This window comes from Bos indicus, chromosome 15 (assembly GCF_029378745.1).
Source record: "Bos indicus isolate NIAB-ARS_2022 breed Sahiwal x Tharparkar chromosome 15, NIAB-ARS_B.indTharparkar_mat_pri_1.0, whole genome shotgun sequence".
Lineage (NCBI taxonomy): Eukaryota > Metazoa > Chordata > Mammalia > Artiodactyla > Bovidae > Bos > Bos indicus.
The window spans coordinates 22,947,757-22,962,621 of record NC_091774.1 but is presented as its reverse complement, the minus strand read 5'-3'; the positions used below and the strand labels follow the sequence as shown (position 1 = coordinate 22,962,621).

The 14,865-nt window shown below is 37.2% G+C and overlaps 1 protein-coding gene across 4 annotated transcripts in view; it reads right to left on the bottom strand.

The window, feature by feature from the left end:
* Window positions 1-676: 676 nt before the first annotated feature.
* Window positions 677-14,865, bottom strand: part of BCO2 (beta-carotene oxygenase 2) — a 79,120-nt gene continuing 64,931 nt past the window's right edge. For all 4 annotated transcript variants that reach the window (XM_070803410.1, XM_070803411.1, XM_070803412.1 and 1 more), the window contains 4 exons: window positions 4,192-4,329; window positions 3,421-3,603; window positions 2,387-2,497; window positions 677-1,293 (listed from right to left, as the gene is read on the bottom strand). In XM_070803410.1, coding sequence (XP_070659511.1) covers window positions 1,180-1,293; window positions 2,387-2,497; window positions 3,421-3,603; window positions 4,192-4,329 — 546 coding nt within the window. In that variant the 3' untranslated portion in view covers window positions 677-1,179. The remainder of the gene's footprint in view (window positions 1,294-2,386; window positions 2,498-3,420; window positions 3,604-4,191; window positions 4,330-14,865) is intronic.

Genomic DNA, 14,865 nt, shown 5'->3' with positions numbered 1-14,865 from the left:
GAGGTAGTAGTGGGTGGTTCAGCTGCAGTGGCATGTGCTGTGGACAGCAGAAAAGTAGGCATTTTAGAAGGAGCATGCAAGCATGATATCCTCTGTGAGTACTTAGAAGCGACAGGTAGGCTGTGATGGGAAAAAAAAGGGGGGGAGCTTTTTCAGACCTATATTCACATTCTACTAGCTATATTTATTTTTATTTCTTCTTCCAAGTATGAGAACCTCTGTTACCCATCTATCTGGTGGTGACAATTTTTAGTTTTTGACCCAGGTCTAGTTTTTCTTTCGTGTATCTTTATTACCCATAAGATATTTCCAGTAAATATAAATTTAAAACTCTCTTCAAAGTTGTATCAATGCTTAAGGTTTTCAAAGAAGATCCCTTGTTGGGGTCCTTTAATGGACCAGGACCTGGTGGTCCAGAGGCAACCATAAGAAAGTGAAAAAGAGAAAAAGGCTGAAACACCCTGGTTTACGCAGAAAACCAATAAAGTCCTTGACACAGGACTTGCGTCTCTCACGAAGGCACCGGGCACCCTCTCGAGGAGGGGTGAAGGCACAGGGTTCCTTCTCAAGAGAGTCTTAGAAGCCCGGGCAGGAGAGTGAGCAAGATGGGTTTCTGCGCTCCAAGGAGTCAGCCGGAGAGAGAGAGACAGAAAGAAAGACACAGGGACCCAATCTCTGATGGAGCAAAGGTGCTTTAATGATTTTTCTGTGAGTATATATAGTCTGTATATATATTCTTTTGTCAATGATAAATATCAGAAAATCAAACGTACAGTAACCGTTACCAAGAGAACAAGGGATGATGATGGTCACAAGGTCAGGAGACAATCCATATCTCAAGAAAGGGGATCGAGACTAAGCAGTTTTGTCGTAAAGAGAATCTTTACTAAAGATGTAAGCCTGTCTCACACAATGACCCCAATTCCTGGGAGCAGTGTGCTGTTCCGCTTAAAAAGAAACAAAGGACTTGTGAGAAACAGCACTTAGGAATCCTCCTGCTAAACATTCCCTGACAATCCCTAAGAAAATATAACACCATGATTATTTCATGAATTCAATTTTTAACAGAAATTTTAAAAGCAGATGTCTACTGTTTGGAAGGTAAGGTACACTTTTGCTCTCTCTTATGTAGCGAGCACATTCATTCAAACCTAGTTCCCAGAGCTTGTGGCTGTTCCATCAGATGGTCACGAAGGTGCCATGGAACCCATATGGCATTTGCACAGGCACTTCGGCTCGGCCCAGTTCTTCAAAGTTCTTGGCATCCAAGACAAGAAGAAAATTTTTTTTGTTCTAGAAAAAGAAAGACAATACTGAAAATTCTCTTTGTTTCTATCAGAAATCTGTTTCCTCTAGTGGGCTGTAAAATTCCTAAGGGAGAGACCATCTTTCTCATCTTCATATCCATTCTCATCACTGGGCACAGTGGCTTGCTGATTCATTCACTAAGTGCAGAATGATGAACTAAACAAAAAAAAGGAAATTATAGCTGAAGAAGTCCATACCTAGAGCAAAGAAATTACATTTATATCTATCACCTTCATAGAATCTCTTCGGGTTTAAGGATCTTCCTACCTGCTCCTTTTCCATCTCCTACGAGATATAAAAATTCTTTCTCCCAAAATAAAATGCCTCCATTTTGTGTTATTCTGGAGCTGTTCAAAAGGTAGCATTGCAAGGCAGGTTGAGATTTGCCCTGGTCTAATTACAGGGGTAGCAAATATACTGCATGAGGACTAAGTCCTAAGCCCATGGCAGACATTACTGATTACACTTTTCTCACCAAAACTTTAAAAAGTGTCACAGTCCTATACCTAGGCAGCTACTTATAAATGATCAAAGTTGGAACTCAAAGTGCATCTATCAGCCACAAGGCTTCTCTAGACAAGAAATTAGATATCAAGATTATTGAGACACTAGGTCGGAGGCTATCACACTAGATTTTTGGGTCTCTCAATTAAAACTGGCAGCACAGAGGGTGGTATAAAATATTGGACTAGAAGTCAGAAGATTGGGATTTCAATACTGGCTTTACAACTACGAGATCTGATGCAAGTCTCTTTCAACTTCCTTAAGTTACAAATTCAACATGTGTAAAATGATACCCACAAAGCTGTTTTGATGACTAACTAAGATAATATGTATGAAAGTAGTTTGTAAATAAATTCCTATCCAAATGTAAATTATTATGATTCTACAAGTAGAATTTTAAAACTGTAATAAAGTACTAATTATGATAAAAGGGTATCTAAATAATACAGAGAGAAACAAAAGGGAGAAGGTATCAAACTGGAATCAAAATAAACGATCAATAGCATCACTAAATATAACCCTCAAAATGCCCAGTGCTAGTTTTCTTTCTGACTAGTGGTGGAAAAACATTTACCTGGTTAGGGGTGATCACCACAGAAAGAATGACCCCATCATCTTCTTTACTGGCTCCTGGTACCGGAACAAAAACAGGTTCTGAGGGATAAAAGCCATCTTCTCTCCAAACCTGTAAGTCCCCAAAAAAGTATTTGATAGAAGACTGGTTATAAGCTGGAAGTGTTCTATAGCTTTTGTCAGCCCCAGCATGAATTTGGCTGCCAGTACAACAGTCCAACAGTGGAAGAATCAGGCTTACTGAACTGAATATAGGAGAGGGAGCCTTTGCAGTGGTAAATTCCATCATCATCAAACACAAGTTGTAGAGTTATAATTTCCCATCAACCGGAAATAGAGGTGTCCCATGATTCCTCTCAAAATACCATCAAGCATAGAATTATTTTTCTGGGCTTGTGGTTCATTTAGATTCCCTAGAGGGAACATACCCCTAATTCCATGGTTCTCAGATTTAATAGAAGTAAGTGGCTGCCCATTTGAGCAACAGGGATGGACCTAGAGATTGTCATACTGAGCGAAGTAAGTCAGACAGAGGAGAACTATCATTTGACATTCCTTGTATGTGGAATCTAAACAGAAATTATACAAATGAACTTATTTATGAAGCAGAAACAGACTCACAGACTTAGAGAACAAACATGATTGCTAGGAAAGGAATATGGGGAAGGGATAGTTAGGGTGTTTGGGATTGACATGTGCACACTGCTATCATTAAAATGGACAACCAACAAGGTCCTAATGTTACTACAAGAAACTCTGCTCAATGTTAGGTGGCAGGCTGGATGGGAGGGGAACTTGAGAGAGAATGGATACAAGTACATGTATGGCTGAGTCCCCTTGCTGTCCTCCTGAAACTATCACAACATTGTTAATGGGCTATATTCCAATATAAAATAAAAAGTCTTTTTTTTAAAAAAGTAAGTAGCTGCTTATCTATTTTAAAATCTCAAGATCTACCGTAAACAAAACAGTAATTAATTCAAAGGGCAGAACAGGTCTTAAAAGAGTTCAGAAAAGGAAACGGAATTTCATTACCCTCCGTGTCTTGTTCACCACGTCAACCTTGATCAGAGAATCACCCACCAAATGCCGGAAGCCACAGCCATAGAAGAACTGATACTTTTTTCCATTGAATTGGCCATAGTTGATCTGCGGAAATTCAATACTTCCTTCCTCTTTTAGGTCCTCAGGATATAGATTTTCATAAGAGCACCAAATCTAAAAGAGGGCACAAAAGAACTGATTGCTTAATTCTTACTTTCTTCAGGTCAGTGTGGGGGCTAATACCATATAAAAGTTTGTGACAGGGCTTGAGAACTGAGGTTCTACATCATTTTTAAAAATATTGTTTCTCTTTTCATCATACGTAAGAACACATAAAAGATTATTGGGTTTTGTGACTAAGTTGTCTAATGGCATAGGAGGTGGACATGGGCTTTTATTTTACTAGAGCTGAGACGCTGATAGCTATACAGTGATACGTAAGCACAAACCACCTAAAATGTGGGGATGGTCAGCGCCAACCTTAAATACTTAGACAGGGCACGACAGTTTGAAAGCTGTATAAACCTCTTTCAAAACACAAAAGGGATAGATAAACACAGTGCTCACTCCCACCTAGAATTCTGCAACTCTTTTGCAAGCCATGCTCCATGATCCTACCCTGCTCAGCTGAATGTTATAAAACTTACTAGGCACCAAACATTGTGGAGAACAGCCACACTACATAGCCACACTACTTTTCTAGTGAATAAAGAAGCACTGCTGAGGGTCAAAGTCTTAGGCTAATATCCATTCATAGCATACCTTTCCATCAGCCTGTTTCACAGCACTGGCTGAAGAATAGGTCAACGGGCTGAGGTTCTCTCCCTCAGGGGCATTCAAATTGCCAAGTAAGGGCAAAACAAACCTTCGAGGGGAATTTCTGGCTATTAAATTATAGACCTGTTTAGGAGAAAGAAGTAAACAGATGAGACAACTGTCATGCATAGAATAACAGCACATCCCAATAATTGAGATCCAGTCAACATTATTGGCATTTCTAAGTAACTGCATAAACAATCATTTTCATTCATTCATTTACTCATCAAACATCAGTTGAGTACCTTCTCTAGACCAAGCATTGTTTTAGACACTGGGAATACAAAACAGTTTCTGGCCTTATATTCTAGTGGAGGAAGAATGGTAATAGATAAGAAATAAAATATATGCTACTTAAGTAGTACCAAATAAATAATGATTATACAGCTCAAGTCAGATAGTGATAAGTGCCATTAAGAAACACACTTAAAGGTGAGGGACTAGAGAGTAAAATGGGTGCTTCCTTCCTCAGGTTTGGTCTTTCTCTATGGGGCTCTGGAACTTCCGTGATTGAAATTACTCATGTAGAGGCTATATGCTTATGTGCTGATCCCCAACAAACACTCTGGGCAACGAGCTTAGGTGGTCTTCCCTGGCAGGCAGCATTTCACACATGTCACAATCAGTTGCTGGAGCAATTAAGCAAGTCCTAGGAGAGGGCTCTTGGAAGCACACCCCTGGTTTCCTCTAAATTTCATCCCATATATCTTTCCTTTCTGTTGATTTTTCTGAGACCTATGAGCCCTGCTAGTGAATCATCAAAACAAAGAACAGTTTTGGGGGCCCCTCAACACAGCCGCTCTGCAGAGATGATGTTTAAGCAGGAGACCCTAATAAAATAAGTGTCTTTTCTGACAGTAAGAATGGTTTAAGCACATCTTCCTCTCTGGAAATACTCTAAGATGGGGAATAAACTGTATCATTTTGTCTTATATACCTAGTCCATATTATCTCCATAACATGCAGAAATGTTTTCAATACTCCTACCAAGTAAAGATTTAGTGTTGTTTTTAAGCTTCATAAAGAATTAGCTTTGGGAACTCCCCTGGTGGTCCAGTGGCTAATAATCCACGCTCCCAAAGCAAGAGTTCCAGGTTTGATCCCTGGTCAGGGAACTACAGCCCACATGCCACACTAAGCGTTCACATGCCACAACGAAAGATCACGCATGCTACAACGAAGATCAAAGATCCCACGTGCCACAACTAAGACCTAGTGTGGCCAAAAAATAAATAATTTTTAAAAGAATTAGCCTTTAAAAATTTACTTTTAAATTTATTTAAACATGTTTGGTCTTTTGCAAAATCAAAGGTGAACAAAAAGAGAGTTCCAATAGTGGTGAGTTAGGCAGCATGGATCAACCATTTCATTGATAACAGATAGAAAAGCTGGACAAAATGTTTAAAACAGCTGTTTGAAGGCGCTGGTGAGCTAAAAAGCCAACAAAGAACGATAGAGCATAGATTTGGAAAGAAAAGGAAACCCACAGATAGAAACTACATATTGGGGGCAAATTTCCACTAAGGACATCAGCTACTTTTAAGAAGAGGCAGTTGAAAGGCTAAGAAGATAGAAATATTTTATTAAACTTTTTCATTTTGAGATTATTGCAGACCCATATGCAGCTGTAAGAAACAATACAGAAAAACAATTGATCTTAAAATGGGCAAAGGGCATTTCACCTAGACATTTCACCAAGATATACAAAGTGAATAAATATAGGAAAAGATGCTGAACATTATTAGTCATTGGGAAATGCAAATCAAAATGACAATGAGATAATACTTCACACTTATTAGGATGGTTATTATCAAGGCAAAAAAAAAAAAAAAACCAGAAACCACAAGTGTTTGTGGTTTGAGAATGTAAAGAAAGTGGAACCTTTGTACATTGCTGGTGGGAATGGAAAATGGTGCATTTGCTGTTAAAAACAATTTGGCAGTTCCTCAAACAGTTAGATAGAGAATTATCATATGATCCAGCAATTCCCTTCTAGGAATATGCCAAAAAGAATTGAAAACAAGGACTCACACAGATACTTGTACACCAATATTCATAACAGCATTATTCATAATAGCCAAAAGCTGAAAACAACCCACATGTCCCTGAACAGATGAATAAACAAAATGAGTATATACATACAAGGAATATTATTAAACCTTTTAAAGGAATGAGATTCTGATACATGCTACAGCATGAGTGACCCATGAAAAGATTTTGATAAATTAAGTAAGCCAGACACAAAAGAAGAAATATTGTATGATTCCATTTATATGAGGTACATAAAATAGACAAATTTATAGAAACAGAAAGTAGGATAAAGGCTACCACAACCTTGGGAGATGGAGGCTATAGGAAGCTGTTATTTAAAGGGTACAGAGCCTCTTTGTAGGATCAAGAACAAGTTCTGAAAATGAACCGCAGTGCTGGTTGCACAACATTGTCACTATATTTAATGTCACTGAATTATACACATAAAATTGTCTAATGGTAAATTTTGTGTTATGTATATTTTACCACACAAAAAAGAAACAATGAAGAGAGCTCTCATGAGCCTTCATGAAGTCTCAACAACGATCTCTTACATAACTACACTACAATATCACAACCAGGAAACTTACATGGATATAATCCACCAACATTATTCAGATTTTATCCATTTAACACGCATTCATTTATGTGTGTTTTGTGTGTGTGTGTAAATTTTATCATATGTAAACTTATATGATCACCACCACACTCAAGATACAGAACAGTTCTATCACTACCAAGATCCTTCATGTCACACTTTTATAAGGATATTTATAAGGATATTTATAAGGATATTGCCACATCAACTCCCTCATCACTTGATCCTAATGAGAAGAGATTTTGATAGTTTTGAAAAGCTAGAGGGACAAAAGTTGTAGTTCAAAGTCTTCAAGAAGGGAATGTCTTGATAAACCTCTAGCTCTTTTGGTCACTACCCTTTAAGATGTACCCTAGGAGTAAGAATAAACAAAAACAGTCCAGCTCTTGCAGCAACTGTGTCATGTTTCAAATTATCTCAATCTTTATAACTAGATTAAGAATATCTGCAATTGATAATGTACCTTAGCCATCTGCCAGAAACAAATGAAAATCTTCTCTGAAGGAAGACAACAGAGTCTCCAAATATTCCTCCTAAAATTTTTCAAACACAATATTCTGTGTAGAATAAAACTTAGTCAGCACTTAAGAAGACAGCAAAGTATAATTCAAAGGAAAAAAAAAAAAGATAAGCAACAGATGATAGAAACTGAACCACCGGGGATCCATATAATAGAGGTATCAAACTTTAACTATTCTGAATACATCGGAGGAAATTATTTTAAATTGGGGTTATAGCAGAGAATCACAAATTATAAAAGAGAAGGTATTCAAAATTCCAGAACTGAAAAAAGCAATGAGTTTAAGACCATAGTGCCTAGATTTAAGAGCAGGATACATACAGCTGAAGAAAGAAAGTTTGAATGGTAAGATAAGAAGAAAAGAGCCAAAGCAAGATACTTAGAGCAAAGGATGGAAGATACTAAAAAAGAACATAAGCAACAGAGAGCTAGAGTGGAAAAGGGTATCATATGTGTACTCTAGCCCCAGAAAGAAAAGAGAGAAAAGATTTATTAGATGCAATATTTGAAAAAATAATGGGTGAAATTTTTCAAAGCTAATGAAAGACATCAAACCGTAGATTCAAAAATCCTTAAAAAAATAAATCAAAAGGAAATCATACTGAAAAATATCACAGTACTAACTTCAGAAAATCAGAGAAAATCTTTGGGGGGTAATGGATCAACTTCAAAGCAGCAAAGCTTTTAACTGACAACTGATTTCTCAACAGAAATCAGAAGACAATAAAATGATATCTTTACAGTGTTGAAAGAAAATAAAAACTTAGATTCTTTATCCAATGAAAACATCTTTCAAGAAAGAAGGTATAATAAAGACATTTTTCTGACAAACAGAAATAGAGATTTCATCACCATATCAGCATATCTAAACTAAAGAAGACAGTAAAAGATGTTCTTCAGTCAGAAAGACAATAATACCACATGGACACCCAGAGAGGCAAGAAGGAATTAAGAGCAAGAGAAGGTACTGATGTAGGTAAATGGGTAGTATGGGTAATTATGTTTACATAAAACAATATTGATAATAATGCTTTACAGGGGTTAATATAAAGAGAGAATTCAAATATATAATGAACAGTAGCATATAAATTGGGAATATAATAAATGGAGTTAAAGTGTTCCAGACTCCCTCCATTGTCTGGAAAGAATTAAAAGAACTAATTTATCAATATAATATATTGTGCTAAGTCAGTAATGAAAACTATACACAACGTCAAAAGACAACCCTCAGAATGGGAAAAAATAATACCAAATGAAACAACTAACAAAGGGTTAATCTCCAAAACATACAAGCAGTTCATGCAACTCAATACCAAAAAAACAAATAACTCAATCAAAAAAATAGGCAAAAGACCTAAACAGGCATTTCTCAAAAGCAAACAGACGGTGATTAAACACATGAAAAGATGCTCAACATCGCTTATTATTAGAGAAATGCAAATCAAAACTACAATGATATATCACCTCACACCAGAGGGCAGAGAGAAGAAGCAAGAAGAACCAAAATCCCACAGCAGCTAGAATGAAAACCACATTACAGAAAGTTAATCAAAATGAAAAGGCAGAGGGTTATGTCCCAGATGAATGGACAAGATAAAATCCCAGAGAAACAACTAAATGAATGGCGATGGGCAAACTTTCAGAAAAAGAATTCAGAATAATGCTAGTGAAAAAAGAACAGAGAAGATGCAAGGAATGTTTACCAAAGACCTAGAAGAACTAAAGATCAAACAAACAGATTTGAACAATACACTAGAAGAAATCAATAGCAGAATAACTGAAACAGAAGAACAGATAAGTGACCTGGAAGACAGAATGGTGGACATCACTGCCACAAAACAGAATATAGAGAAAAGAATGAAAAAAAAAAAGAAGAAGACAGCCTAAGAGACCTCTAGGACAACATTAAATGCACCAACATTTGAGTTAGAGGGGTACCAGAAAGAGAAGAGAGAGAAAGGACTCAGGAAAATATTTGAAGAAATAAAAGTTGAAAACTTCCCTTACATGGGAAAGGAAATAGTCAGCCAAGTCCAGAAAGTACAGAGAGTTCCAGGCAGGATAACCCCCAGGAGGAATACACTGAGACACACAGTAATTGAACTGACAAAACTTAAAGACAAAGATAAAATGTTAAAAGCAACAAGGGAAGAACGACAAATAACACAAGGGCACTCCCATCAGGTTATCAACTGACTTCTCAAATCTGGCTTGTAGAAAGAAACTCTACAAGCCAGAAGGAGACGGCATGGTATATCTAGAGTGATGAAAGCGAAGAACCTACAACCAAGGGTACTCTACCCAACAAGACTCTCGTTCAGATTTGATGTAGAAATGAAAAGTTTCCAGACAAGCCAAAGTTAAGAGAATTTAGCACCACCAAACCAACTTCACAAGAAATGCTATAGGAACTTTCTCAGCAGGAAACATAAGAGAAGGAAAAGACCTACAAAAAATAAATTCAGAACAATTTAGAAATTGGTAATAGGAGCATATATATCAATAATTACCTTAAATGTAAATGGATTACAGGCACCAACCGGCTGGGCAGATGAAAATGTGTGCATGTATGCGCTTCCACTTACCACGTCACTCTAGTTAACCCCTCAAATTCTATGTAATTATTTTATATTGTTCAGTTCAGTTCAGTCGCTCAGTCATGTCCGACTCTTTGCGACCCCATGAACCGCAGCATGCCAGGCCTCCCTGTGCATCCCCAGTTCCCAGAGTCCACCCAAACCCATGTCCATTACGTCGGTGATGCCATCCAACCATCTCATCCTCTGTCGTCCCCTTCTCCTCCTGCCCTCAATCTTTCCCAGCATCAGGGTCTTTTCCAATGAGTCAGCTCTTCACATCAGGTGGCCAAAGTATTGGAGTTTCAGCTTCAACATCAGTCCTTCCAATGAATACCCAGGACTAATCTCCTTTAGGATGGACTGGTTGGATCTCCTTGTAGTCCAAGGGACTCTCAAGAGTCTTCTCCAACACCACAGTTCAAAAGCATCATTCTTCAGCGCTCAGCTTTCTTTATAGTCCAACTCTCACATCCATACATCACTACTGGAAAAACAATAGCCTTGACTAGATGGATCTTTGTTGGCAAAGTAATGTCTCCGATTTTAATATGCTGTCTAGGTTGGTCATAACTTTCCTTCCAAGGAGCAAGCGTCCTTTAATTTCATGGCTGCATTCCCCATCCACAGTGATTTTGGAGCCCAGGAAAATAAATTCTGACACTGTTTCCACTGTTTCCCCATCTATTTCCCATGAAGTGATGGGACCAGATGCCATGATCTTAGTTTTCTGAATATTGAGCTTTAAGCCAACTTTTTCACTCTCCTCTTTCACTTTCATCAAGAGGCTCTTGAGTTCTTCACTTTCTGCCATAAGGGTGGTGTCATCTGCATATCTGAGGTGATTGATATTTCTCCTGGCAATCTTGATTCCAGCTTGTGCTTCTCCAGCCCAGCCTTTCTCATGATGTACTCTGCATATAAGTTAAATAAGCAGGGTGACAATATACAGCCTTGACATACTCCTTTTCCTATTTGGAATAAGTTTGTTGTTCCATGTCCAGTTCTAACTGTTGCTTCCTGACCTGCATACAGGTTTCTCAAGAGGCAGGTCAGGTGGTCTGATATTCCCATCTCTTTCAGAAGTTTCCACAGTTTATTGTGATCCACACAGTCAAAGGCTTTGGCATAGTCAATAAAGCATAAATAGATGTTTTTCTGGAACTCTCTTGCTTTTTCCATGATCCAGCAGATGTTGGCAATTTGATCTCTGGTTCCTCTGCCTTTTCTAAAACCAGCTTGAACAACTGGAAGTTCATGGTTCACATATTGCTGAAGCCTGGCTTGGAGAATTTTGAGCATTACTTTACTAGCGTGTGAGATGAGTACAATTGTGTGGTAGTTTGAGCATTCTTTGGCATTGCCTTTCTTTGGGATTGGAATGAAAACTGTCCTTTTCCAGTCCTGTGGTCACTGCTGAGTTTTCCAAATTTGCTGACATATTGAGTGCAGCACTTTCAGAGTATCATCTTTTAGGATTTCAAATAGCTCAACTGGAATTCCATCACCTCCACTAGTTTTGTTTGTAGTGATGCTTCCTAAGGCCCACCTGACTTCACATTCCAGGATGTCCAGCTCTAGATGAGTGTGAATGATCACACCTTCATGATTATTTGGGTCGTGAAGGTCTTTTTTGTACAGTTCTTCTGTGTATTTTACCACCTCTTCTTAATATCTTCTGCTTCTGTTAGGTCCATACCATTTCTGTCCTTTATTGAGCCCCTCTTTGCATGAAATGTTCCTTTGGTATCTCTAATTTTCTTGAAGAGGTCTCTAGTCTTTCCCATTCTGTTGTTTTCCTCTATTTCTTTGCATTGATCACTAAGAAAGGCTTTCTTATCTCTCCTTGCTATTCTTTGGAACTCTGCATTCAAATGGGCATATCTTTCCTTTTCTCCTTTGCTTTTCACTTCTCTTCTTTTCACAGTTATTTCTAAGGCCTCCTCAGACAGCCATTTTGCTTTTTTGCATTTCTTTTCCACAGGGATGGTCTTGCTCCCTGTCTCCTGTACAATGTCACAAACCTCCGTCCATAGTTCATCAGGCACTCTATTTATCAGATCTGGGCCCTTAAATCTATTTCTCACTTCCACTGTATAATCATAAGGGATTTGATTTAGGTCATACCTGAATGGTCTAGTGGTTTTTCCCACTTTCTTCAGTTCAAGTCTGAATTTGGCAATAAGGAGTTCATGATCTGAGCCACAGTCAGCTCCCTGTCTTGTTTTTGCTGACTGTATAGAGCTTCTCCATCTTTGGCTGCAAAGAATATAATTAATCTGATTTCAGTGTTGACCATCTGGTGATGTCCATGTGTAGAGTCTTCTCTTGTGTTGTTGGAAGAGGGTGTTTGCTATGACCAGTGCATTCTCTTGGCAGAACTCTATTAGCTTTTGCCCTGCTTCATTCTGTACTCCAAGGCCAAATTTGCCTGTTACTCCAGGTGTTTCTTGACTTCCTACTTTTCCATTCCAGTCCCCTCTAATGAAAAGGACATCTTTTTGGGATGTTAGTTCTAGCAGGTTTATATTGTTTGGTTAATCATATTTCCATATGGCTTGCAATTATAATTATCTTTTTTTTTTTTTGGTCTGGCTATTGTTTGTGAAATCTGATAACATCTTTTCCATTATGTAACTATTATTCATTTAATACCGTTGTATCATGATTGGTCAACAGAAAATAATAGGATTCTGTAATACTGAAACTACCATTTAATAGAAAAACTTGTAATCACTTTTTAAAATCCAGATGCAAAATCTTGGAAGTTTTTGAAAAATACAAATACCCAGGTGTTTTTTATCTCTCTGAAGCTCCAGCTATGATTCTAATGAGCAGCCATGTTTAAAACCAACTGGACTATATGATGATCTTTTATGTTTATCTAGTTTGTTTCATTTTTTTCTATTTCATATTCAGTGTTCCCATTTCATTTAGTTTATGTTTTCCCACTTCTCCAACTCTCTCCTTTTGTTGTTCTTTTTCAAACCTTTATTGAGTGTAGTATAAAAGCTTTTGTATACATATTAAAAAAAAGCTTTTGTATACATATATATACACATATATTTATAAAGGTTTTGTGTATATATATACACATATATATATGTATAAGATAATATATATATATTAGAAAACATGAATTTTTGTCTAGCTAAAAAAATTTATGACATCTTGATTCCACCTGTTTGACTAAGTATGAATAGAATGCTAGATTTATCATTTATATTTGTTTAATACTTTGATATAGTTCTATTCATTCTGGCATCTGGTATTACTGCTGAAAGTCTAGAAAACTTATTATCTTTGTGATTTAAAACCTTTTGAATAAGGTTTGAAGCTTCAAATGCAATTCTGAGAAAATAAAGAAATACTATGCTGTAAAAAAAAAACAACAACAGGAGATTAACATATGATAGACAGCAAATTGCCAATGTTTGTTGGATCATAAAGAAAGCAAGGGAATTCCAGAAAACATCTACTTCTGCTTCATCAACTATGCAGAAGCCTTTGACTGTATGGATCACAACAAAGTGTGGAAAATTCTTAAGAGATGCGAATACCAGATCACCTTACCTGTCTCCTGAGAAATATGTATGTGGGTCAAGAAGTAACAGCTAAAATTGGACATGGGAGAATGGACTGGTTCAAAATTGGGAAAGGAGTATGCCAGGGCTATATATTGTCACCCTGTTCATTTAACTTTATTCAGAGCACATCATGCAAAACATCAGACTGAATGAATTAAAAGCTGGAATCAAGATTGCCAGGAGAAATATCAACAACCTCAGTTATGCAGATGATACCACTCTAACAGCAGAAAGTAAAGAGGAACTAAAGAGCTTCTTGATGAGGGTGAAAGAGGAGAGTGAAAAAGCTGGCTTAGGACTCAACTTTCAAATAACTAAGATCATTGCATTACTTCAAGGCACATTGAAGGGGAAAAAGTGCAAACAGTGACAGCTGTTATTTTCTTGGGATCCAAAATCATTGCTGATGTGATTGTAGTCTGAAATTTTAAAAAGCTTGCTCCTTGGAAGGAAAGCTAGGACAAATCTAGACAGTGTATTAAAAAAGCAAAGATATCACTTTGCTGACAAAGGTCCATATAGTTAAAGCTATGATTTTTCCAGTAGTCATGTAAATGTGAGAGTTGGACCATAAAGAAGGCTGAGCACAGAACTGATGTTTCTGAATTGTGATACTGGAGAAGACTCTTGAGAGTCCTTTGGACTGCAAGGAGATCAAACCAGTCAATCCTAAAGGAAATCAACCCTAAATATTCATTGGAAGGACTGATGCTGAGCTCCAATAATTTGACCACCTGATGAGAAAAGCCAACTCATTGGAAAAGACCTCGATACTAGGAAATATTGAAAGCAAAAGGAGAGGGGAGCAGGGGATGAGATGGTTAGATAGCAACACCGACTCAATCAACATGGATTTGAGCAAACTCCAGGAGATAGTGAAGGACAAGGGAAGCCTGGCATGCCACAGTCCATGGGATCACAAAGAGTTGGACACAACTTAGCAACTGAACAACAACAACAGTTAATAACTAAAGTACAAATTTTGTTCAAATTTCACAAAATTTTATGCTAGTGTCTATCGTTTGTTTTTATACCTTACTCAAGACTCCACACTGTATTTAATTGCACTGAGCAGCTTCAGCTGCATGCAACAAATTCTGATAAATTCTCTTTTCATTTTTATGCTGTTACAAATATTTTCTAATTTTTCTTGTTATGACTTCTTAGATACACCCATCATTTAAAAGTATACATTTAATTTCCAAATACATGGCATTTTAAAAGTATCTTTGATATTGATTTCTCATTTTGATATTAATTCCTCATTTAAATACTTCTCTGCAATCACCCTCTGTGTTTTTTCAGTCT